This window comes from Leopardus geoffroyi, chromosome E1 (assembly GCF_018350155.1).
Source record: "Leopardus geoffroyi isolate Oge1 chromosome E1, O.geoffroyi_Oge1_pat1.0, whole genome shotgun sequence".
NCBI classification, from domain to species: Eukaryota; Metazoa; Chordata; class Mammalia; order Carnivora; family Felidae; genus Leopardus; species Leopardus geoffroyi.
Genome location: NC_059330.1, coordinates 2348532 through 2373565, shown reverse-complemented (window position 1 = coordinate 2373565; position 25034 = coordinate 2348532). Strand labels below are relative to the sequence as shown.

Below are 25034 nucleotides of genomic sequence, written 5' to 3'. Positions count from 1 at the left end.
TGATCTCACGGTTTGTGAGTTCGAGCCCCGCATCGAGCTCTGTGCTGACAGCCGGGAGCCTGGAGCCTGCTTCTGATTCTGTGTCTCCTTCTCTCTCTGCCCCTCCCCTGCTCATGCTCTGTCTCTCTCAAAAATAAATAAATATTAAAAAAGGAGAAAGAGAAACCAAAGGAACCTAGCATGCATCCTAAAAATGATACGAATTGTTGAAAGAGAAAGCAAACTTGGTTGAAAGGGTAAAATCCAAAAGTAGGAGGTTATTTTTTTTTTATGTTTTTATTTTTGAGAGAAAGAGCGTGAGGGGGGAGGGGCAGAAAGAGAGGGAGACACAGAAGCCAAAGCAGGCTCCAGGCTCTGAGCTGTCGGCATAGAGCCTGACGCGGGGCTGGAACTCACAGAATGCAAGAAAGATCATGACCTGAGCTGGAGTTGGACGCTCAACTAACTGAGCCATCCAGGCACCCCGAAAAGCAGGAGTTCAGAAAAAAGATAAATTTATAAAAGGAAAAGAAGGGGCGCCTGGCTGGCTCAGTCAGAACATGTGACTCTTGATCTTGGGGTTATGAGTTCGAGCCCCACGTTGGGCGTAGAGTTTACTTAAAAATGAAATAATAATAATTTTAGAAAATTCAAGGGCTTGTTGAAAACACAGCAAGGACCATTGATTGGTCCAATGCAACTTAAACTATTCTGTGCCACAGGAAAAGAATGAAATCTCCAATTTACATATGTAAAGTTGTGGTTTCATTAATATAAAACCTGATAATAAAGACTGTAAAAATCTAGAAGCTAAATTAACTTAGAAGCAAAACTCTCAACATAGTATCAGAATACACTGATGAATTAAAAGAAGATTAACGCTGTAAGTAAAGGTTCATTCCGGGGGCACAAAGTTGATTTTGTAGAGAAAGCTATCAACATAATCCGTGACATTAACAAATTAAGGAAGAAAAATATGATCCTGTCGAGAAATGCTGAAAGGAATTTGATTAAATGTCAGCATCCATTCCTTCAAGAAAAATTAAGAATACAAGGAGATATCCTAATGGCTAAACACTAAGAGAATTTCGATTAAAGAACCATACAGGGATGCATACGGACAATGTTACAATGCATTCAAGAGGATTAAAGAAAGAAAGAAAACCACACTGGTTAAGTATCTCTTTGCCTTTTTGATCATAGGACCATGCGCCTAAGCACTCTAGAGACCATAATAAACAACTCTTGGAGTTAGAATTTAATAAGGTAGATAGTAGATAAATATTTTTTATCTTCTCAAAAAGTCACAGAGAGGGGAACCAGGCTGGCTCAGAACAGCACGAACACTTGACCTCAGGGTCGTGAGTTCAAGCCCATGTTGGGCATAGAGATTACCTTTTTAAAAAGTAAATAAATAAATGTTTTAAACATCTCGGAGTCATGAGTTTGAGCCCTGTGTTGGATGTAGAGATTACTTAAAAAAAAAAAAAAAAAAAGGATGGAGGGAAACCTACTTACTTTACTAGGTAACAGAAAACACACTTAAAACGACCGAAATCAAATGAATATAGCTTGGCGTATGGGGCGCCTGCATGGCTCAGTTGGTTGAGAGTCTGGCTCTCGATTTCGGCTCAGGTTGTGATCTCACAGTTCATGAGTTTGAGCCCCGCGTCGGGCTCAGTGCTGATAGCGTGGACCCTGCTTGGGATTCTCTCTCTCCCTCCCTCTCTGCCCCTCCCCTGCTCACTCCCCTGTCTCTCTCTCTTTCAAAATAAATGATAAACATTTAAAAAAAAAAAATTTTTTCCCCTTGGAGCTCCTGGATGGCTGAGTCAGTTGAGCATACGACTTCAGCTCAGGTCATGATCTCACAGTTCATGAGTTTAAGCCCCACATTGGGCTCTGCACGGTCAATACAGAGCCTGCTTGGGATTCCCTCTCTCCTCTCTCTCTACCCACCGCCATGCTCTCTCTCTTAAAATAAGTAAATAAACTTAAAAAAAGATTTCTAAATAATAATAAATAAATAAATAGTTTTCTTATTGACTAAACTCTATGCCCAACATTTGGCTCAAACTCACCAACCCCAAGGTCAAGAACCACACGTCCTACCAACTAAGCCTGCCAGGCTCCCTAGATTTTTTTAAAAGTAAAGTGAGGTTGAGAAAACTAAAAAGTAAAACTCTGAATTACACCACACATAAAAAGAAATAAAGATCAGGGGAATTGAAGGGAAAATAAAAATTTTAATGAAATTAAAATCCAGTCTCCCCCCGCCCCCCGCCAATACCCACAAAAATCTAGATAATAGGAATATGCTCTAGTGACTGGATGCCCAGAAACTACAAAAAAAACTAGACGTGTGAAGGAAGACCTAACACTTTTTAACAAAGAGGCAAACATTGCTTAGGGCAAGGGGGGCAGGGCAGAATTTTGCAATGCAGAAAACAGTTTCTATCTGTAGCTGTCAAGGAGCTTGAACAGATTCAAGGAAGAATGACCCAACGGGAAAAAAATACCATGCAGCCATCTAAAAAATATATATGCAGGGGCGCCCGGGGGGCTCAGCCGGTTGAGTGTCCGACTTCGGCTCAGGTCATGATCTCACAGCTTGTGAGTTCGAGCCCCGCGTCGGGCTCCGGGTGCTGACAGCTCGGAGCCTGGAGCCTGCTTCGGATTCTGTGTCTCCCTCTCTCTCCGCCCCTCACCCACTCACGTTCAGTCTCTGTCTCTCTCAAAAATAAATAAACATTGAGAAAAATTTTTAATAAATCAAATCAATCAATCAATAAATATACGCATTCGAGCTCTGCCAGGTGACATAATGGCACAAGACAATTTATTGAGTGAAAAACAGTGAAAGGCACAAAAGTGGGTATGATAGGATCCAGTTCGCGCATGAAAACGAGCAAACCCCAGCAGGCTGTGCGTGTGCATTCGCGTGTGCGTACACAACTCATTCGCGATGAAATCGTGTATACGGATGCTCGTGCAATAAAGCTATCTTGCAAGGCAAATCCTAACTCACTGCAAGCAAACCAACAAAAATAAAGCCCAGGGAAATAAAAAAGCAGCTCTAAACCCATCCACGTACGTCACAGTACCGTTCTGCGCACTTGTCTGTCCCTTTGTTTTTTCCTACACTTGTGTGTATAGTTTCACCCCCAGTCAGGGTCCTAACGGTTCACACATTGTTTTTTGTTTTTGTTTTTTTTTAACGTTTTATTTATTTTTGAGACAGAGAGAGACAGAGCATGAACGGGGGAGGGTCAGAGAGAGAGGGAGACACAGAATTGGAAGCAGGCTCCAGGCTCTGAGCCATCAGCCCAGAGCCCGATGCGGGGCTCGAACTCACGGACCGCGAGATCGTGACCTGAGCCGAAGTCGGACGCTTAACCGACTGAGCCACCCAGGCGCCCCACACATTGTTTTTTGAGATCTGTTTCTTCCGGTCCACTTTCCCCAGGTCCCTGGGCATTTGCTGAGGCTGTTCTCTCCCCCCAACCACCCCACCCTTTACGGCTCTAAGAAACCTGCCATTGGAAGCCCCGGAGCAGAAAGCCCCGTTGACCGCTCTGAATATTCTCCTCACTGGCTTTCTCCCCTCCCTGGAGGCACGGTTAGGTCTACCTGGCAGGAGAGTTTCTCGTGTGTTCCTCACCTCTCCCGTTAAACTGGGGAGCTCCTTGGGAGCAGGAAGTCTGTCTCTTTCATAAGTGTATCTTCACGGCGCCTAGAATGCACACAGTAGGCACTTCGTAAGTATCGCCCAACAAAGGGATGTAGGCTTCCTGCCTCTCTCGCTCTGAGCCATCTCAAAGACAGAATGAAAAAAGGAGCGATCTGGAAGGTAGACGTTTGGACGCTGGATGAAGAAGTCAAAGCTGGGAAGCAGGACCCCCGAGGCCCAGGCGACCCCCAAATCACCCAGATCGCCTCCCTCCCCCCCTTCCCAGAGCTCTTCCGAATGCTCAGAAAGGAACAACCCACACGCAGGGCTCCGTGTGTGATATATATTTATATATATAATTGCTCTCATTCTATTGTACTTTATCCTCTTTTTACAGTAGATCTGACACAGGCATTAAATAACTGCAGAGAGAGACCACTGGGGCGAGGGGAATGCAGGAAAACATGGGGACCCCAAGGGAAGAGACTCAGATCCAGCGAGAGGGGAGGAGGGAAGGGTCCATCTGAAGGGGGGGGGGCGGTGTGGAGGCTGCAGGGTCAGAAAAAAAATGGGGAGTTAGAGAGGGCAGAAATGAAGGGCACGATCACTCAAGAACACCAGAGGCCCCTCATGTAACATTCTATGGGCACTACGGGGTCGTTTAAAAATGCCAAGGGGTCCCGAAGGAGATGGGCCGAGAAGTTCAGAGCCTAGACTGGGGGGCTATTGGCAGCGTTTAGGCCAAGGGGCAGAGGAGAGGGGAGGAGCTAGTGATTAGTTGATAACGTGCTAAGAGAAGCCAGAGGGAGGAGGGGGGTGGCTCCGGGCCCAGGGGAAGGAGGTGAAACAGTCCCACAGCCAGCTGACGTTTCCAAGGTGGCCACTGGGGACCCAGCCAAAATGGCTGCCCTCCCCCAGCGCTCTGGGGAAAGGGAACTTGAAAGATATTCTGGGAAAACAAACAGGGAGACAGTGAGCCTTCGGCGGCAAAAAAACAAAGTGGATGTTCAGCCTAGGTCAACCCCATCCCTCCGAGGAGTGCCTGTTTGGGGGACAGGAAGAGAACTTTCAAGAAGAACCAACAGGGGCTCCTCTTCCAGACCCTCGTTCCCAGCTCGCGCCAGTCACCGCAGGGTGAGGAGAAAAATGTGCCAGAAGACAGGGAAAAGGCCACCGAGCCACCTCGTCCTCAGTTACAGACAGCTGTCGTTCAGAGGAGGGGACAGGGATGGAGAGGACATGGGGACACCCCTGCCAATGCCGGAGGAGCCGGATGAAGTCAGAAGCCACCAAGACGGTGACGGTGTCGATGAGGCAGAAAGCGTGGGAGAGACAGAGGAAGGTGAATGGAGGGCCACGTTCGTGTCTGCAAACCAGGGATGGAAGGAGATGTGTGGGGGGCGGGGGGGAGGTGGATGAGGGTGAAGGCCGGTGCGAAGGTGGGCAGGTGGGAAGGTGGGCGGGCAGGCAGGCATTTTCTATTGCTCTCTGGGGACAGCAGGGGTGGAGACACCCCACTCACAGCTAAACCAGAACCAGAACGGCCCCCAACTCCTCGGGCCGGCCTTCCTGGGATCCTGCCTCCCTGCCTCTGACGGAGCTGGAATCCGGAGGGGAGGGTGGAGACGGGAGGGAAGTCAGGGGACCACAATGGCCATCAGGCTGGGTTCACAAGTAAAGAAAAGGGGCGTGAGGCTCAAACAAGTCATAGCTCTGTTATAAAAAATACCTTTGGGGCAGGTGAGGGAGGGATCAGGCAGGGTCAGGGACATTCCAGAGGCATCCATAGGAAAGAGGCGGGGGCAGGAGGAAGGGGCCTCAGGTTTTGTTGATGCGGAGTTTGAAGGCCACGCGGCCCGCGAACTTGTCCCGCTCATCGTCTGTGGCGATGTTGGCGGCATTGATCCGGCATTCTACGTTCACCTCCACATTGGGGGTCACGTTCAGGAACTTCACGGCCACCAGGGGCTGCGTGTAGTTCACCTGGGCCAGAGGAGGAGAGCACAGGTCCAGGCCCTTGGCAACTCCAGCCTCCTCCCCAAGGACCCCGCTCCCCGGGAGGAGCCACCGGGCCGGGCCTCCCACGAAACTTACGTGGAACTTTTTGCCATAGTAAGGGAAGTACATGAGGTCGATGCTGCCGTTGGCAGGGAACATGACAAAGTGGCCGAGGTTCTCAGCATCTTCGTCCCGCTGTGGGGGAGCAGGAGGGTAGGGGGAGAGCGGGTTAGGGGCGGCAGGAACCCAGAAGCTCTCCAGACTGCCCTCGACTCTTCCTTCGCCCCAAGTGATTTCTGGCTCCAATCTGTCTCCCTTGGGCCGTGAGTCTGTGTGTGCATGTGTGCAGGAGGGGCTGTCCTGTCTCTCCGTCAGACTGGGAAGTCCTGAAGGGTGTTAATGACCCTGGAGCCGCCCATTTATCCTCCCACACCACCTTCTTACCCCGGTCTCAGCAATCGGTTTCTGGAGCAGAGCCAAGAGAGAACAGATAAGTGAGTAAGGGCTCGGAAGGAAGGGGAGGGTGTGTGTGCGCGCGTGTGTAAAGGGGGACGGGAAGTTTCTAGAGAGGACAGAGGAGGGGACCGCAGGGTTCCCAGGACAACTGAGTGGTGGCAGGTGGCCCTAACTACCAGAAACCTAAAAAGAACTGAAGAGCTAGGTGAGACACGGGAGGGGGAGCGGAAGACACGGTGATCAGGGACTGGAGAAGGTGGAAGGGGTCAGGCACAGAAGCAGAGGCCGAGGCTTGGGTGGGCTCAGAGAGGTGGGTGTCTATCCACGCGAGAGCATCTAGAGAGAAGCAAGAGTGGTGGGAGCCCCTGGGAGTTGGAGCCACGCTGGCACGCCCTCTTACCCCCTTGTCCCTAGAGTGACGGGGTCTCTGACAGCAAAGGAGACAGAAAGACACGAGTGAATTACGTGCAGGCCAAGAAACGCAAACAGACGGGCAGGTGGACAGGGCCCCACAAACTCACCTTCCCCACACAGGTAACATTCATGCTCTGATTCGCTCCCGCGTAGAAGTTGATGACCTGGAATGAAGAGAGAGGACGAGGAGTTAGAGAAACAAGGTGGCAAAGACACACGTGTCCAGCCTCCCCCCTCCCCAGAACCTGGCCTCCCACGGCCCCACGCCTCTGGTTCTCGAAGCCGCTCAAACCTCCCCAGATCGCCCCAGTGAAAGGAAGCAACTGCCCGCAGATGATGACCCCAGCCCCCTCCTTCATTCTCCCTGGTGACCAAGGTCACACGTACCCGGTTCATCTTGATGAAGACACAGGGCTGCCCGGTGCTGTAACCATAGTGGGTCGGGTCCCCGATGCCAGAGCAGTCGCCCAGCTGGGTCCGGTTGAACTGACAGGCACGCTTCGGGTAGTTGAGGACTCCGTTGTCTGGCTGTTCGTAATAGCGCCCAGGGCGGCAGACGTCATTCTTCTGGGCTTGGATGGAATCGTTGTAAGCTAAGGAGGCGGGGGAGAGAGAGGGAGAGAGAGGGAGAGAGAGAGAGAGTCACGGGGCCAATGTCCTGCTTCCAAGGTCCCCCGATCGCCTGCCCAAGCCCCTGCAAGGCCACATCACCGGCCCCTCACTCACGCTCCAAAAACTTGTTGAGCTTCTGAACGTGTTGGTCCCAGCTTTCAGTGTCACTGACGTTGACAATGACATCAAGATTCTCAGTCTTGGGGCGAATCATCAAGCCTGTACCAGACAAGTGGATATACGTATGCGTATGCATATCCGACGAGGGACCACACACGGAGGGAGGAAGCCGGACACAGGGAGCAGCAGGGTGATGGACGGGGTGGGGACGGGGGGACATCTCCTGTGACCCCACAGCACCTTCCCAGATCACAAAGCTCTCAGCTGCGGGAAACGGGAAGGAGGCAGACTTCAAGGACTTCCCCGCACGTGGTAACCGGGTCATCAGAAGTCGCATCACTCACCCGGTGTGGTCAGTCGGTCCTGGTACTTGGGGGTATGGTCAGAGACCGTCTGCAGCATGACCCACATGGTGAGGGTGAACATGGCCGTGAGGAAGCCATAGAAGACGAGGTAGAAGAGGAGAATAAAGGCTGGGGAGGAGGAAACAGGGTCAGCGGGTTCCAAGATGACCTCACCTATCCCCGCAGACCCCTCTCCCACTCAGACATTCTGCACCCGGACGGGTCACAGAAGTCTCGGGGACATCTGAGAGCCTGCCCCTGGGAGCAAAATGAGACGAGCTGGAAGCAGGCCCTGGTGTCTGGCGTCCAGCCATGACCCCCAGCCCCCTCCGGTCCCATAGTGAAGCCCGGACTCGTGGAGGCCGCAAGAGACCTAACTTCTCGTTGCTGGGCCAACCCCAAGTACAGGCCACGGTCATTCGGCATCAGATTCCGTTCCCAACTTGTCAACCATTCGCGGCCCTACAAAGGCACAGCACCTGTTACTGCTTCATGGGTCCTCGTGCTTAAAGCTGTCCGGCGCAATGAGTTTCCAAGCTGGCCCTGGCCACCATTCGCAACCAAACTCTCACCCCGCCCCTCAGAGCGCGGACCCTCACGTTCAGACAGCAAACTCTTCTCTCTCCTGGCGCCCCACAGAAGTGGCACCTTGGACGCAGCTGCCGTCTAGCTACAAAATCTCTCAGAGCTGCCCCGAACCTTCAGCGGTCACCCCACCCCCCAGTTCACGCACAGCACCCGGGGAGAGGCGGTTGAGCAAAGGTAGAATGTCCCGGAGGCTTCGGGGCAGGGAGCAGGTCCTTGCTGCATGTGACATGTAACTCCGTCAGTCCTCAGCCTAAGTGTCTGTTGTTGCCACCACCCAGGAACCCCCGTCCTTCTATCTCAGACGACACTGTCCCCAGGAAGCTTCTGCAGGTTTCCCCGAGCCATCACGGATCCCTTCCACCCCAGGGACTGGACTCCCCAGTTTCCTGAAGGCGAGGACTGCCCTGCTGGGTGGGCTGATGGGAACAGTGTTCAACCAGTGTGGAGGAATTGTAGGTTGTGTCACATCAGGGTCCCCTATGCTTGACCTCCCAGCTTAACAATCCCTTTTGGAAGAATGCCACCCTTCACCTGCACTCAAGCCCAGCACCAGACCCTCGCCTGGGGACAACTCCCTCTACACCCGAGTCTCGCAGTCCCGCTGTGGGTTGGGAAGGTCTGGACACTCTGCCGGATGATGTATGCGCACGTCTCACCACTGGTGACCACTCCTCCCTCCGCCTGCGACATCGGAGCCGAACATCCAACCTCCAAAACCTCCCAGGGCCACCCCTCTCCAACAGCCCCCCACCCACAAAGCAGCCACAGAGAAAGCTCCAAACAGCAGCGGGATACTGACAACTTCCGCTGTGAAGAGCCCCCCCCCCCGCGGTCCCCCCCACCTCTCCAAGACCCGCCCCCTCATGAATGTTCCCAGGGTCCAGGGGATGGGCACGAGCTAAAAATAGACGGGCTTGGCGAGCTAGTGAGAGCCAGAGGGAGGGAAGGGGCGCTCTTCTGGGGAAGGGGGGGGCGGCCGTGTGCAGCGGACCTGCCCGGAGAGGGAGCGGCAGCGCCGCGGCGCGGACACGCGCGCAGAGCCCGCGACCCCCCGCGCGAGGGGGCTCCGCGGGGGGCGGGAAGGCGGCAGTGACCTACTTTCTCCGCCTCCGCAGCGGCCGGCCGGGGAGATTAGACCGGCGATTCGGCCCCCTCCCAGGCCGGAGCCAGGCAGGGCGGGGGGGTGGGGGGGGGGAGGGCAGGACGCCGGGGACCCGGGAAGGGAACCGGGGCCGAGCCCGCGGCACCTGGTGCCCTCCGGGGCGTCGCCCGGAGGACCCCCGCCCCGCCCCGCGCGCGGCCCGCCCTGCGTACCCCAGCTGGTCCCGGTGCGGCCCATGAACTGGTGCGTCCTCGGGTTCCACACGAACTCCTTCCACTCCTCAACCACCTGCCCGCAGCTCTTCGTCTCCTTCTGGATGACCATCTCGGCGGCGGGGGGCGAGTCCCGCGCCGGGCGGGGGGCTGCGGAGAAGCTGGGGTGCGGCGCGCAGAAGCCCCCCCGCCACGCTCCGGAACGCGCGGGGAGCGAAGGCAGCGGGGGCGAGGGAGACCCTCCCCAGATGGGCAGCCGCTGCAAATTCCGGGGTGCACGGCCACGCGCTGCGGGGTGCTGGCAGCGCGGCGTGGGATGCACCGATCCTAGCGCCCCCCCACCCCGCCCCCGGGCTCCGATGAAAAGGGGGCTGTCAGAGCAGGGGAGGTTAGAAAGAGGAAGGGGTGCGACGCAGCCTCACCCCCCAAACCTTCTAGAAACAAAATGAAAAGGGATGCAAAAACAGACGGCTGCAAAACCCGAGCGAGGCGCAGAAAAAATAGGGGTGCAAGGAGGCAAGGGAGGGGTGGGGGAGGGGGCTGCCCCGAAATCCAAGATGCAAAGAGGCCGTGGGGAGGGACCGGGTGGCCGCTCAAGGCTCTTCCGCCAAGCGGAGACCGCCACACCAGTGGTGGCTCGGCCGCGGGGGTGGGGCAGGGACGCGCAATTGGGGGACAGCCAGGGATGGGGGTCCCCCGGGCGGAGGCTCCGCTCCTCAGCAGTGCGGGGCCGGCGGTCGCGGCGCGCAGTCTTTATACTCGGCGGCGGTGGGGGGCCCGCCCCCTTCCCACCCCCAGAAGCCCCGCCTCCTCGCCGCTGGCCCGGGCGACCTCATGCATATGCAAATATGGAGAGAGGGATTGGGTCCGCCCCCCTGCCGCCTCTTTAAGACCCGGAGGTCTCTCCCCTCCCCCCAGCCCAGGTACCACGCTGGATCAGGTGGAAGAAGGGGGATGGAGGGCGTGTCCGGGCGGAGTGGAGGCAAAGGGAACCCCGGAGAGAGACAGAGCTGGAGAGGGAAGCCGATCTTTGCGGCGAAGGGGCCCCAGGCCGGCCGTTGGAGACTAAGATCCGGAGACAGACAGGGCCAAATGTGAGAGGGATAGAGAAAGAGCCAGAGACCAAGGAAAACAGAAGGCACCAGCCAGGGCGCTAGACCCGCCGGGATGGAAGCTAGAACAGGCCACACAGGATGGAGAGAGGCCACCACAGGAGGGAAATTCCCTTTGGGGGAGCCGCTACCAGCTCCCCCCAACACCTCCTTCTCCAATCCCACGGCCCCTGGTTCTCGCCAAGCCTAGGGGCTTCCCCCTGTCCCCACCCAACTCTCCCTGTCACCACATCCCTAGCCCCTAGCATTGCCCAGAGACCCCAGCCGGGATCCAGATCTCCTCAGGTGTTGTGTCTCCCCCCAACCCCTAGGTGTGAACTCCCCCTCCCCATTTGCCCATTGGGGTCCACAGACATGGCCCATTTGAGCACCTGTTATTAGAGACTTTGTGCAACTCTAGCCCTGGGGAGGCAACCTCGCAGTTCTCACGGGGCTCCAGAGACCCACAGTCTAGTTGGGGGGGGGGGGGGGCGGGTACAAGAGCCTCTAAAGACCTCGAGTTAAGAATCATGATCTCTCTCTTTTCATCTCTCTTCGGATCTTGTCGCTGTGCCTCGGAGAGGAGTTTCTTCTCCTTCGGCCTCTCACCCAATTTCCTCGGCTCTAGTCCTCACCAGTGCCAGGTTCTGACTCTCGCCCTCCTCCTCAAATTCTCTCCCTCCAGCCCAGCTTTACGGACTTGGGGATCTGTTCAACCAAAGCTCCCACTCAGAATGGCCTATGTGGCTGGTTTGGTGCTTTCACCATCTCGTAACTCTTCATAATTTTATCTTTGAACTTGTAATTTGTGCGTGAAGTCCAACGGGACAATGGAGGACGTGTGTGAGCGAGGAGATATATGTAACGTGCCATCCGTGAGGCCGCCCGGTGTAGAACTCCAGTGGACCCATCGTGCGTGTGAGCTCAGCAAGACTCAGAGTTAAGACACAGCAAGCGTGTTATGCGTCCAGCTGAATGACCTTGAACCCTAGAAGGCAATGGCCTTCTAGGAGACACGGGTGACCGAGGCATCTTCTTCTTCTCCCCTTTCTGGGTCCCGCTGTTTCCTGATTCAGCCAACCACTTCTGCTGACGACGATGACAAGGAGGAAAGGGAAAAGCTGAGCTGCCCATAATTCCTTTGGCTTCTAGTCCTTCCGTGCTCATTAGTAAGCCGAGGGCAGAAAAAAGTTAATTTTTCTTTATTTCAAACAACGTTAAATAGCAAAAAAAAAAAAAAAAACATGAGAAGTTGAGAAAAGAACCACGGAAGAAATGAAAACACGTTCTCTTTCAGTACCGTGAGCGGCACTTTTTTCCTGCTTTCTGAACAAGGGATCCCACATCTTCGTTTTGGACCGGGTCCTGCAAATTATACAGCGGGCTCTGCTTAGCCCCTTCTGCAGGCTCCGGATTAATTTTCTCCAGATACAGTTTTAATTAGGCCACTCCTCAGCTCAAAGGTCTTCGCTGGCTTCCTGTCACCCTGTGCAGGACGGAGTCCTGATTCTTTTGTCTAAGCCTCAGGGCATTCCAGTGCCTAGCCCCAGCCTGTGTCCCCAGCCCCCTTTCCCACTAGGACCCAACTGATCCTCTGCTGGAGCTGAGCCTGACCCGGCCACTCCTAGGACAGGCTGTGCTCACTCCTGACTTCACACCTTTGTCCATTTCATTCCCTTGTCCTGGAAGGCTGCCCACCCTTCAGAGTCCAGCCGCAACTCCCATTCATTCATTCAATGCGTATCTAATGAGCATTTCCTTAGAGCCAGGCACTGTTCTGGTCCCTGTGCTCCTGGGACTCTCGTTCCAATAAGCGAAAAAAAAAACCAAGCAAACAACTAAAACAATGTAGTATAATATTACGCAGAAAAAATAAAACAGGGTGATGTGCCAGAGAGCCCCTGCATGGGCAGGGAGGGCCTTACTGGAGAGCTAACGTTCAGTGTGAGACCCAAGGAACCCAAGGAACCACGGGGAACTGTAGGAGAAGAATCTTCCAGGAGGAGGAAAGTCTAAGTGCAAAAGCTGGGCTTCAAATGAGGGAAAGCAAGATTAATGCAGCAAGAGATCCGAGAGGTAGGCACATCATACAGGTCCTTGTAGGCCAAAGGGCATAGTTTGGATTTTTTTTTTAAACGTTTATTTATGTTTGAGAGGGAGAGAGAGAGCGACAGAGCATGAGCAGGGGAGGGGCAGAGAGAGAGGGAGATACAGAATCTGAGTCAGGCTCCAGGCTCCGAGCTGTCAGCACAGAGCCCGATGCGGGGCCGGAACCCACGAACCGTGAGATCATGATCTGAGCCGAAATCAAGAGTTGGATGCTTAACCCACTGAGCCCCCCGGGGGCCCTGACTCTTATGGTATTTTATCTCTTCAACCAGATTGCAAGCATTTCGAGAACAGGCCTCTGTCTTATATACCCTGTCGTATATATCCTCTATACCTGAGCACTCCACAGAGATATGGAAAACAGCGTCCGGTTGCCGAATTGACTTAGACATGGAATGCCTCCTTCTGCTAGAAACTGCGCAGAAGCAACTTGCCCTTTCCTCCACGAGACAAGGAGAATCAAAATGAGCTAGGTCCGATCTGGAGAGATGAGGCCTAGACCCTACCCTCAACACACACAGCCTGGCAGACACTGGCCTGGGGATGCCCTCCAGACTGCTAGCTCAGTTCTGTCCTGTACACCCTCGGAAAAGAATGAACGCGTCCGTACGTTTCAGGGGAAGGCTGTGGAACCTGCTGTTCCGTGCACATCTTCCCCTGTGAGGGTCAGCATGAGGAGGGGTGTGATGGAGGGAGCATTGCTATTCATTGCAGCATCGGTGTTCACAGGGAAATTGGCTAAGGAAGGAAGGAATGGGGGTCAAAGAACCAACCTCCTCCCGGAACCCAGTCCTGCCTCCGGCATCTCCAGAAACAAGGGAAGGGAAGAAAAACTCCCACAGCCCCTCTCCCAGATCCAGAGTCTGTCATGAGGTCTGCGTGCCCTGAGCAGAGACAAGAACAAGGAAAGAAGCGGGCTCTGACACACAGATGTGGGTGCGTGTGTGTGTGCGTGGGGGTGGGGGGTTATTATTTAACGGGGACAGAGCTTCGGTGTTTCAAGATGAAAAGATCCGGAGATGGCCAGTGGTGATGGTTGCCCGGAACGGAGAAACTCGGTTAAAAGAAGGAAAAAGAGAAGAAGGGGAAGGAGGGAGGGAAGAGAGGGGAAGCTCAGAAGGTGGAGTGAGTGGGTAGACCAGGCCTGGAGGCTGTGGGGTATCCTGCCAAGTTCCGGAAAGGTCCGCAAGGGTGGGGGAGAGGCAGGGGACACTGGGCAGACGCCGTAGGTGCCCTTGGTGGGGGCCTGGCAGGGTCTGTGTCGGAGCAAAGTCAGTCTTAATGAAAGAGTGTAGACAGCTCTGGATGGTAATCAGGAATCCTGGAATCTAGGACAGCCTGGAGAAAGAGAGGTTGGGGGCACGGTGTCCTGGACGGGGTGGGGTGCAGGGACGAGAGAAAAGCCAGCCCCGGGGAAGAATCCTCAGGGACAAAAATTCACGAAGCTGCCGCTCAGAACAACCCCTTGATGGGAACCCAGGTGTATTTGGATCTTTTAACTCTCCCTCCCCACCCCCCACTGGCTCACACCCGAGGCCCCCAGGGGACTGGTTTCTTTTCATTATTCAAGTCTTTGCTCAAGTAACACTGCCTTAGAGAGGCCTTCCCTGACCACCCGGCTAAGGCTGTCTGTCGACTGCCGCCCTCTATTACGTTACAGGATATTATTCCCTTTACAGCACTAACCACTACCTGAAATGATCTTGCTTATTTATTTTTCTTATGGGCCGTCTGCCCCTGCCCACCTCCCCCCTGCCCACCCCCCGCCCCCGCCTCCCCGCCAATGTGAGCCCCACAAAAGCAGGCACCGTGTCTGTCTCTTTCATCCAGGCATCCTCAGCGTCTAGAACGATGCCTGATACGCAGTAGGTCCTCAGTGACTATCGGTCGAATGGACATACCCAATGGCCCAGGTGGGCCCCAAACATTGCCCAGGGGACCAGAGTTGAATTTGGGCTTCCTGGCCATGCTGAGGGAGGCTCCAAAGGCACTCTGCCTGTGTGGCAGTAGCTGTAGACCAGCAAACTCGAGACTGGGAGGGTCCAAGGAGAAGCCTAGGCTGTCTTCCACCCCAGACACAGTCCTGGAGCCTCCTTACCCTGGGGTCACTTAGGTCCTGGCTGATCCCTGCAGAAGGGGATGACAGGTCCAATGAGTTGGAGTCACCCTGGCAACAGGGTGACTGGTAGGAAAATCATTTTAAGAAGCCAGGAGGCTGGGACACTGGGATCCCCATGGGTTGTAGGGTTGGGGGATGGGCTAACAGTTCACGAGAGGAGAGGATGGAGAACAGGTGCCAGGGCTCCCGAGGGTGCCCCAAGTAGGGGTTGGGACACCAAGATTCTGCCGAGGCGACGGGAAGGGGTGGAGGACTGGGTCACCGCATTCTCTGAGGGCAGAGATATTCCTGAGTCTGTTTTTCCCAGCTGGGACCAGCATAAACCAGCTCTCCTTGAATGGACTAGAGACGGGTTCTTCTGGGAAGGCAGCAAGGGGACGGAGACAAGACTAGGAGAGATGCCGGCTGCTTCGCCCTCTGCCCCACTCCCTTTTTCCTTCTCCCTGCTGCTTCCGCCCCGGTCCCCAGAACCCCTGCCCCCCTCCCTCTAGGGCTCTCCCATGCCCCCTGCTGTTCCTTCTTTGCACAGCAGTGGCCCGGCTAAGGGAACAGCAGGATTCCATTTCTTCCCTTCCTTCCAGGCCTCTCAGGACCAGCCTCCGTGAGGGCAATGCTAAAGCCCCACAGGCAGGAAATGCTGGGAAAGGAGGGGGGCTCCTGGCTCCCAGAAAGTGACCCGTATCTGGTGCGCACATCTGCCTGTCGGTGCTGCTGAACTCCCAGGCTGAGAAGTCATGGCTTCCTCCTCCTCGGGAAGCTTCCCTGGACCCCCAGACTAGGTTAAGGCCCCTGGTCTTCAAGCTTTTACAATTCCCTCTACGGCGCTTATCAGTCTCCGATTATCCGCTTACTTGTTAGTCTTTGATGGATGGCTGCCTCCCCCGGGGGACCTTGAGCAGCCAGAGGGCAGGAACCAAGGGGCCGGGGAGGGGGGGGGGAGGTTACTCATCAGTACAGCCCATCGCTCAGCGCAGTGCCTGGTACGTTGCAGATACCCCGTAAAGATGTGTCAAGTAAATGAATGAGTGACATTCGAGGGGATTCTTAGGTGGGGGTTTAATGGGTGCTGTCCGTGTCATTGCCTAGGCTCTGGGGACAGCTGTGAGCCCAGATGTTCTGACTTCTGCTCAGGGCCCGGTCCATGTCCAACTTCTGGCCTTGTGCCCAAAGGCCATCCAAGCAAACGGAGGCCGAAGAAGCCTCTCCTAGAGGGAGGGGACGCAGAGGGGTCATGAGGGCAGCTTGGACCCACAAAGCTCCTCCCCACCCCAGCTCTCTGACCTAAATTTTCTAAAGCACTTCCTCTCACTGGCCCTTTATCCCCTCTCTTCTTGTGGCCTTTTCTTCTAGGCTCCCAGAAGTTTCCTTTCCCTAAAAACATGGCCTTGCCTGTCTTCTCCTCTCCCTCTAGCTGATTCCAACGGCGTGCTGAGGAGCGTGGACATCGATCGCCCTTACCTGGCAGAGCCCCCAGGAAGAGGCGCCCCTGTGGCTGGACCCAGAGGTTGAGGAGGGAGGCAGGATCCACGAGAGGCAGGGCAAGGATCTCCTTCTTAGGCCTCTGGCTCAAGACTACCCCAGACTCGCCCAGCTTCAGCTGAAGAGGGGGTCCCAAGACCAGAGGCAGATCCAGCTGTGGGCCCGACGCAGAGGACAGCACCGCTTTCTGCGGAATGTGTGGGACAGGGACATGACCAGGGGAGGAAAGAGCAAACCGCCTGGACCCCTGTGGCCCCACACCCCTTGCTGCCTCAGTCGGGCCTCTGAGCGGTACCTTCTGTCTAACAACCATTTCCGCCCCCTACGTGCTGCCCCAATCTTCCTGGCTTGATGTTCCATAAAACCACACCGATCCCAAGTAAATACGATCCAGATAAAAGCCATTTGTAGGGGCACCTGGCTGGCTCGCTCGGTAGAGCATGTGACTCTTGATCTTGGGGTTATAAGTTCAAGCCCCACGTTGGGTGTAGAGATTACTTAAAAATAAAATCTTGGGGCGCCTGGGGAGGCTGAATCCATTGAGCATCCGACTCTTGACTTTGGCTCAGGTCACGATCCCAGGATCGTGGGATCGAGCCCCGCGGTGGGTTCCTCACTGAGCACGGAGCCTGCTTAGGATTCTCTCTCTCCCCCTCTTGGCTCCTCTCCCCCGCTAGCACATGCACATGCTCTCTCTTTCTAAAATAAATAATAAATCTTTAAAAATAAATAAATAAATAAATAAGTAACAAATATAAATAAATAAATGCCATTTGCTTGCTGTGGGCAGTTTTCTTTTTTTTCTTTTTTTTTTTTAATATTTATTTTTGAGAGACAGAGAGAGACAGAGACAGAGCATGAGCAGGGGAGGAGCAGAGAGAGAGGGAGACCCAGAATCCGAAGCAGGCTCTGGGCTCCGAGCTGTCAGCACAGAGCCCGATGCGGGGCTCGAACTCACGGACCGTGAGATCATGACCTGAGCTGAAGCTGGACGCTCAACCGCCAGAGCCACCCAGGCGCCCCTGGTCCGTGTCAAGATATGTCCCTACCCTCCACCTTAAGCTTTCCTAATATTGACAGTTTGGGGGTCCCCCTTTCCCCCTGCCACTCCCAGGCTCCACTGAATACAGGCAACACCCCCTCTTACTTGATCTTGGAGCTGGAGGCTGAGCCAAGGAGGGTTTTCTGGGGTCCCAAGGGCAAGGAGGTGGCCAGAACCTGCTGCCAGCTGGAGTCCCAGGTCCAGAGAGAAGGCCCAGGGCTCTGCATGAGGCTGAGGGATGTCTGGGGTGGGGGGATGGGTGACCCTTTCTGAGGACTCAAGGCTGGGGACTCAAGGAAGGAGGCAAACTAGTGGTGGAAGGAGACCAGGGAAGGCAGACACAGGGTCGGCCATGGAGGGAAAAACCACCTTTACCTTGGAGACCGAATTCCGCTGGAGTCCCAGGAGGGAAGAATGTGCCAGGCTGGGACTCTGCAGCGCAGCTTCTGAGGCTGCTGGTAAGGGCAGACACCGAGGTCTGGGCCTGTTGGTCCAGCCAATTTTCCCGGCGCAGACAGCCATCCAGGGTGGGGACCAGCTGGGCCCGGTGCAGGGAAGGGAAGATGTGGGGATGTGGCAATCAAGACACGTGAACCCCTGTCCCAGCCTCTCCACGCTCAGTTTATTCTCCTCTGAGACACAAGCCTTTGGCCTCTCCCATGCAGCTATCATGCTGTCCCCTCTCCTTTAAGAGTGTGGACTTAGACCCCCGTGGTCCCCCGGGGCAGCAACACTTTACCACCTGGGGTGGGTTCCCACCCTTGCGCTGTCGGTTACCGGCAAACGGAGACTGGAGACAGGGAACAACAGTCCCCCCAGTGCAATCCTCACGACAGGCTGGACTTTGCTGCCCAGAGGCCCAGAGACCTGTCTCAGGCACAGCACCTCCTCCCCATCCACACTCAGCAGCAGCGAATCCCCGAGGACCTTCACTTCCACCTGCCGGACGGGGCGAAGCAAAGCTGAATCAGAGGCCCCGGGGGCCTGCCTCCACCGCCTTCTGCAGAGGCAGCCAAGTATAGCAGACAGAACATGGACTTGTGGAGGCAGCTAGCATCCTGGGCTCACTCAGGACCTGAGCCTCAAATTCCCCTCTGAAAAAATGGAGACACGAATCGCAACTCCATAGCGGTTTCGTTGCGGGTCAAATAAGACGACGGTGGTAAGGGGTTGCCCGGAGACCCGGTTCTGTTCCCCTTCCGCAGGCCAGCGCAGGCCCGGACCTGGCTCACCTGGTGCCACTCCCCATCGTCCAGCCGGGGCCCAGCGCCCACCGTAAGCTGGGCCAAGTGGTTGCGCATTTGGATCTCGGGCCTGCCGTCTCGAAGCCCCAGCACAAACCAGTCCTCCTGGGGGTTGGTATCGCCATAAAAAATCACTCCCTCTGGATCCCAGGTTCGAAGCTCAAAGGAGGAAGAGGTTCTGGAAGGACATAGAAGGAAAGATGGTGCGTGGGGCATGGCCTGTGGGGACAAAAGCGGGGTCAGGGATGGTGAAGCGGCGGAGAGGGAAGCAGGGAAAAGAGAAGATCCGAGGCATGGAAGGTAGGGTCAGGGGACCAGGTCAAGGGGCTACGTCAACCTCATACTTCCTGATCTTGGTGAAGTCAAAGGTCATGATGGTGATAGGCTCTTGTCCTGAACCGCTGCTGAGGTGCACAGCAGGAGGGTCCTGGATCCTCCATCAGAGAGAGAAAATAAACAAGGTAGGAAGACACGCCAGAGACCCAGCGACGACGGCAGGAGAGACACAGGCTACCGCACGAAGAGGAGAGGAAGGAAGAGGGCAGAGCCGAAGGGTAGCTCATTTCTACGCACACACGGGCTGAGCACCTTGTCCTAATCCTGCACCTGGGTAGAGAGACTGTCTCAGGGCCCTTACCTGGTGGCCGTGAGGTGGCAGCGGCGGCAGCAGCAGCAGCAGCAGCCCCGGCGATGCGGCCAGTGGGCCTCTGCTCTCCATAATCGGCCGGGGTCCTCTCTGTGGCTCAGATCACCCTGGGGAGAATGTGTTGGGGACAGGCAGTGGGTGTTGGGTTAAAGGTTGTCCCCGGGCAGGTGCGGGGTGGAAAGAAGGGGGGGCAGGAGACTGGGCACTCACCCTCCACCCCCTCTGCGGACAAATCGGGGGAGGGACAGGGCTCGTCCACTTATGCTCCCCCTGCTGGGAAAGTGTAGGAGCCAGGACAGATACCCCATTTTCCCCTCTCCTCCTCTAGAGCCTGACCTGGGTCCTCGAAGTCTTTTGCCCACCTGAGGAGGCTGCCTCCCCAGGCCCGAGGTCCAGACGCAGTCCTGCCCTGTACGCCAAGCAGCATCCTCCATCAGAACAACAGCGGAGGGGCGCCTGGGTGGGTGGCTCGGTGGGTTAAGCCTCCGACTTCGGCTCAGGTCCTGATCTCACCATTGGTGAGTTCCAGCCCCACCTGGGGCTCTCTGCTGTCAGCCACGGGCTGCTTGGGATCCCTCGTCTCCCTCTCTCTCTGCTCCTCCCCCGCCTCAAAAATAAATAAACATCACAAATAAATTAAAAAAAGAAGAAGAAAGCAAGCACTACAGCTGAAATGTGGAATACCAAATATCTAGCTGGGTGCCTCTGCACAAGTCCCTCCACCATGGTGCTGTAGTGTCCTTGCTGACAAAATGTGAAAAATAATACCTACTTTACGGGGTGACTGCGAATGACGATTCATGGAGATCATGCAGGCACAGGGCCTGGTATCTGCTCTGAGCTCCTCCCTCACTATCTTCCCAGGCCTCGGAGGCTCGCCTCAGCGGGGAGGTACCGTCCCGGAGGGTGATTTAGTGGCTCCTAAGAAGAGGCCCCTTCCGCCGCTCCTCATGATCTTACCACGTACCGATAGAAATTCATCACCCCCTCCCTGACCCGTGTTGAAATACCACTGTTCCCGAGGGCAGGGCCACTCGGAGCTACTCAAGACCCCTAGGAAACAGCTCTCACAGCTGGAGCAGGGGTGGTGGCGGTGGGGGGAATCGAGGCCGGGTGGCAGGTGACTTTTGATCCATGCGGTTTCAACCACAGAGGTTGAACAGCACCACGGGACGACCAGCACCCAGGCAACCACAGCGAGGGAGCCCGCAGTCCAGCCTTGACCCCTGCCCGGGGGCCCAGTCACGGGGCTGGCTGTGGCGGGGAGGCGGGGGGGCGGGAGTGGGGGGGGGTGGCCGGGCTGGGGGGGGGCGGGGCGAGCCTGCTCTGCCAGCTGATTGGCTGGCGGGGGCGCGCCCGGGGCAGGGTGCGGGGCGGGGGGGAAGGGGGCGCCCACCACTCCCGCGGCCGCTGCCCGCGGCGCCCCCAGCTCTTCGGGGCCCGGTGTGCGGGCCCGTTCGAGAGCTACCTGCTTTTCAGCCGCGTCTGCGGAACGGAAGGGAGGGTCCCGGACTTCAGTCCCAGACGGTGGGGATGGCGATGGCTTCCGTGCGGATCCGACAGGCCGAGGAGGGAGACTGTGGAAATATCCTGAAGCTGATTCGGGTGACGGCTGCGGGCCGGAAACCGGGGGCCCCGGAGGGGGGCCCCGGCAGCCTGGCCGCGGGTGGGGGCGGGGAGGCCAGGCTGCAGCGGGAGGGGCGCGCCTGGGGAGGGTGCTGCCCTGATCCAGCCTCTGTCCCCACGCCGGGACCCCCTGCCCTGACCCAGCCTCTCTCCCCACGCCGGGATCCCCTGCCCTGACCCAGCCTCTCTCCCCACGCCGGGACCCCCTGCCTGACCCAGCCTCTGTCCCCCACACCCTAGGAACTAGCCGAGTACGAGAAACTCGCGGACCAGGTGAAGATCAGTGAGGAAGGTGGGGGCCCAGCACCGGCATCCTGATGGAGGCTGGGGAGGAGGTAAGGGATGGATGGCTTCCCAGGCCAGGCACACACCCAGGCTTTTTCTCTCTTTCCCACGACTCGGGTCTCCGCAGCCCTGAGAGCAGACGGCTTCGGAGAGAATCCTTTCTATTGCTGTTTGGTGGCTGAACTTCTTCCCGCCCCCGGGGAGCCACAGGGTAAGAACCCTGGGACCTGGGAGGTTCCCCTCGCCTGTCCCTCTCAGAGGTCTCCCTCAGGGGCCCAGAGGCCTGAGCCCTTTTTTTTCTCTCCTTCTCAGGGCCCTGCGTGGTGGTGGGCTATGGGCTATACTACTTCATCTATAGCACTTGGAAGGGGCGCAGCGTTTATCTGGAAGACGTCTATGTGAAACCCGAATACCGGGGTACGGGGAGTGGGGGGCGGGCAGAGGCTGAGGCTGGGGTGGTAGCACATCAACCCAGACCCACCGGCATCCCCTGCCTCCTAATCCCAGCCTTCTGGCCTTTTCAGATCCCCTTCAACTGAAAAGATCTTTTTTGTTTTGTTTTGGTCTCTTTTCCCCCGCAACAGGTCAGGGGATCGGTTCCAAAATAATCAAAAAGGTGGCTGAGGTGAGGAGAGGGATGGGGCCACCGGGCGGGTTCTGGAAAAGCAAGCATGTGTGAGAGGATCCCAACCGCCCTCGGGTGGAATGGTGAGAAAAGCTTCCTTTCGAGAGAAAGACTAAGTGATGTCTTCTCCCACAGGTGGCCCTGGAAAGGGGCTGCTCCCAGTTGCGCCTCACAGTCCTGGACTGGAACAAGGGGGCCGTGGACTTGTACAAGGCCCTGGGTGCCCGAGACCTGACTGAAGCCGAGGGCTGGCACTCCTTTCGCTTCGAAGAAGAGGCGATGAGGGAGTTGGCAGGAAAGTGACGCCGTTCCTCGGGCATCTCTGTCTTTGGCCTCCTCCCTCCCCACCTGCTCAAGCACTCCAGACAGAGGCCTCCCAGAAGGAAGAGAGGTTGGGAGCCGCTCATCCGGAAGTACAGAAAGAGCAGAACTGAGGGAGAGGCCCTTCCATCTCCCTGTTGAGGATGAGAATCGCTGAGTCCCGATGTGCTGGTGGAGGAGGAGTTGATGGTGCAATAAAGCTCCGGCCACTTCAGGACCCTTCTCGAGTGCCCTGCTCGGTGGAGGCTGCTGCCGGGGGGCGGGAAAGGTGGGCCCAAGGTGACTTTCGCTCACCCTCCGTGGGCCAGAGCCCTGGCTCCGGGCTGTGGAACATGGAGAAAAGAAGAGCAAAGTGCCAGCTTGGCACATCAGGCTTGTTGGTCACAGTTGGGACTCAGACAAAGGCCTCCAGTGTCTGAACTGCACGCTACAGGACGCAGGACTGAAGCTGGCCCGCTGGCTCAACATTTGGAGCAGGATGCCACCTGCTGGTGATGTTTCGGGGGCCCTGGGAAGGACCACTGGCCTCCACTTAAAAAAAAAAAAGTCTGCTCAGCCTGCTAGTGCTTTTTCTTTTTCCCCCAGAAGTCACAAAGTCCGTATTTTCAGTTCAGCAAAACCAAAGGACCCGGGAAACAAGGAAGGAAACGAGCTTACGTCCTACTTTCTTACCATCTTATTACACAGATCATGCGGGTTCGTTGTAGAAAATGTGGAATGTTCGCGGGAAACAAATCTAGGATGCGTAGGGGCGCCTGGGTGGCCCAGTCGTTTGAGCATCTGACTCTTGATCTCAGCTCAGGTCTTGATCTCAGGGTTGTGAGTTCAAGCCCCATGTTGGGCTTCACTGAAAAAGAAAAAAAAAAGCAGAATTTGTAATCTTACTTCTATAACTGTTATTAATCCTCTGATATCAACTGTTTAGAATTTTCAATGTCCATACATACACATGAGTAGTTAAGTGAGTAGAGGTGGGATCGTATACTTTGCAACAATATATCAGACCCATCTCCCTGTGCTATTAAACGTATATCCGTCGTCACTTTTGTGGGTGGCATATTCTTCTTTTCTTGTAAGTTTTTTTTTTTATGTTTATTTATTTTTGAGAGAGAGAGACAGAGTGTGAGTGGGGGAGGAGCAGAGAAAGAGGGAGTCACAGATTCCGAAGCAGGCTCCAGGCTCCGAGCTGTCGGCACAGAGGCCGACGCGGGGCTCGAACCCATGAACCGTGAGATCATGACCCGAGCCGAAGTTGGACACCTAACTGACTGAGCCACCCAGGCGCCCCTGGTGGCATATTATTCTTTTTGTTGATGAACCATTGGTCATAATTTAGACACTGAATGAGGGCAGGCAAGTAACATAAATGTATAAATTGTAAGAAACACAATCTCTAGACTTCTACAGTAATGTAAAGAATTGAAGATCTGGGGTGTCTGGGTGGCTCAGTCGGTTGACTGAGTGTCCATCTTCAGCTCATGATCAGAGGTCAGAGGTCATGATCTCGTGGTTTGTGGGTTCAAGCCCCATGTCTGCTGTTAGTACAAAGCCTGCTTCGGATTTTGTCTCCCTCTCTCTCTGTTCCATTGTGTCTCTCAAAAATAAGCAAACATTAAAAACAAAAACAAAAGGTTGACGATCCATCCACCTTAAAATCTAAATTATAAAAACAAAAGAGGGGTGCCTGAAGAGCGTGCAACTCTTGATCTCAGGGTCGTGAGTTGGAGCCCCACGGTGGGTGTAGACATTACTTAAAGATGAAATCTTAAAAAAAAAAAAAAAAAAAAAAAAGATGCAGCCAAAGAGAACACATCAGGGGCTCCATTCTTCTTGAATGATTCCAATTTTGGGCCCTTCACACCAATTTAGAGCAGATGGGCCTTAGGACAGTCTTGATCAGGAGATAATGAAGCTGGTCAACCCCTCCCCCAGATGGGAGCCAGAAAAATCTAGTCTCCTATGGCTCCTTGGCTCATCTCAATCTGACAGGATTTATATCTTTTGAACGTGATCAACTTATCTAGTGCTGGGGCTGTTTTTAAATGTCAATTGCATTAGAATGCATCCTTTCTGGAGAGATGCATAAAGAGAGTGTAGTTGCTTCTGAGGAAGGGGTCTGCGTGTCCAGGGGACAGATTTTCCCACTTGCTACTTCAGATTTCCTGAGTTTTCTGCCATGCCAGGTTTCACTTCTTTTTCTTCTTCTTCTTCTTCTTCAAACAAAAGGCTACATAAGTAAAACTCAATGCAGGGGCACCTGGGTGCCTCCGTGGGGTTAAGCGACCAACTCTTGATCTCCGGTCATGATCTCACCGTTCTTGGGTTCGAGCCCCGCATCAGGCTCTGCTGCTTGGGATTCTGTCTCTCCTCTCTGCTTCTGCGCTCTCTCCCTCTCAAAATAAATAAATAAATTAAAAAAAATGTTTAATGCAGAAGAAAAGGGCATAAACTAGGAAACGTAATGTTTCCCAAATTTCTCTTGTCCCCATCTTGTTTTGCCTTTGCTTCTTGGTGTGCACGGTTTTCATGTTATTCTCTCGGCCAGTTTTGGCAGGATGTCTACACTCCAGCATCGCTCTGTGCTGCAGCCACAGCCGGCCTTGGGTTCCTGCCCACTCATCACTGTATAAGCCTCCTGCGAGGTGATTCTGTTCGACGTTGGGGCTGATCTGTATGAGGTGATAAGGCCCTGGGTTCTGGCCATGGCTGGGAGAACAGAGGGGAGGGCACTGAGGAGGAGGGCTTTTTAAAGGGAGCATTGGGGGGGCGCCTGGGTGGCGCAGTCGGTTAAGCGTCCGACTTCAGCCAGGTCACGATCTCGCGGTCCGTGAGTTCGAGCCCCGCGTCGGGCTCTGGGCTGATGGCTCAGAGCCTGGAGCCTGTTTCCGATTCTGTGTCTCCCTTTCTCTCTGCCCCTCCCCCCGTTCATGCTCTGTCTCTCTCTGTCCCAAA

General features: G+C 55.3%; 3 protein-coding genes and 1 long non-coding RNA gene across 14 annotated transcripts; 2 read left to right on the top strand and 2 right to left on the bottom strand.

Annotated features, from left to right (window-relative positions):
- Window positions 1-3978: 3978 nt before the first annotated feature.
- Window positions 3979-10233, bottom strand: ATP1B2 (ATPase Na+/K+ transporting subunit beta 2). 4 transcript variants are annotated; one of them, XM_045490287.1, is made up of 9 exons: window positions 9496-10233; window positions 7594-7722; window positions 7244-7348; window positions 6905-7110; window positions 6625-6681; window positions 6504-6530; window positions 6092-6112; window positions 5744-5842; window positions 3979-5632 (listed from the first exon to the last, which is right to left on the bottom strand). In XM_045490287.1, the coding sequence occupies exons 1-9, from the start codon at window positions 9605-9607 to the stop codon at window positions 5468-5470; spliced, it is 921 nt and encodes a 306-aa protein (XP_045346243.1). In that variant the 5' UTR covers window positions 9608-10233; the 3' UTR covers window positions 3979-5467. The 4 variants fall into 4 exon arrangements, with proteins under 4 accessions (XP_045346243.1, XP_045346246.1, XP_045346244.1 ...); XM_045490290.1 differs by lacking the exon at window positions 9496-10233 and adding an exon at window positions 8073-8896; XM_045490288.1 differs by lacking the exon at window positions 6092-6112.
- A 5618-nt stretch (window positions 10234-15851) lies between these two features.
- Window positions 15852-20463, bottom strand: SHBG (sex hormone binding globulin). 4 transcript variants are annotated; one of them, XM_045490283.1, is made up of 9 exons: window positions 19998-20463; window positions 19217-19332; window positions 18924-19015; window positions 18568-18757; window positions 18113-18274; window positions 17711-17873; window positions 17441-17577; window positions 16273-16480; window positions 15852-16019 (listed from the first exon to the last, which is right to left on the bottom strand). In XM_045490283.1, the coding sequence occupies exons 2-9, from the start codon at window positions 19295-19297 to the stop codon at window positions 15871-15873; spliced, it is 1182 nt and encodes a 393-aa protein (XP_045346239.1). In that variant the 5' UTR covers window positions 19298-19332; window positions 19998-20463; the 3' UTR covers window positions 15852-15870. The 4 variants fall into 4 exon arrangements, with proteins under 4 accessions (XP_045346239.1, XP_045346238.1, XP_045346241.1 ...); XM_045490282.1 differs by lacking the exon at window positions 19998-20463 and adding an exon at window positions 19588-19703; XM_045490285.1 differs by lacking the exons at window positions 19217-19332; window positions 19998-20463 and having other exon boundaries at window positions 18917-19016.
- Window positions 18685-20480, top strand: LOC123604345. The gene is made up of 3 exons (XR_006715295.1): window positions 18685-18782; window positions 19554-19743; window positions 20378-20480. It is a non-coding gene; the product is annotated as an uncharacterized LOC123604345 (long non-coding RNA).
- Window positions 20481-20587: 107 nt separating this feature from the next.
- SAT2 (spermidine/spermine N1-acetyltransferase family member 2) lies at window positions 20588-23124 on the top strand. 5 transcript variants are annotated; one of them, XM_045490292.1, is made up of 6 exons: window positions 20588-20830; window positions 21092-21143; window positions 21264-21347; window positions 21449-21553; window positions 21721-21761; window positions 21897-23124. In XM_045490292.1, the coding sequence occupies exons 1-6, from the start codon at window positions 20759-20761 to the stop codon at window positions 22062-22064; spliced, it is 522 nt and encodes a 173-aa protein (XP_045346248.1). In that variant the 5' UTR covers window positions 20588-20758; the 3' UTR covers window positions 22065-23124. The 5 variants fall into 5 exon arrangements, with proteins under 5 accessions (XP_045346248.1, XP_045346250.1, XP_045346249.1 ...); XM_045490291.1 differs by having other exon boundaries at window positions 20631-20830; window positions 21052-21124; XM_045490294.1 differs by lacking the exon at window positions 21449-21553 and having other exon boundaries at window positions 20627-20830; window positions 21052-21124.
- Window positions 23125-25034: the final 1910 nt, after the last annotated feature.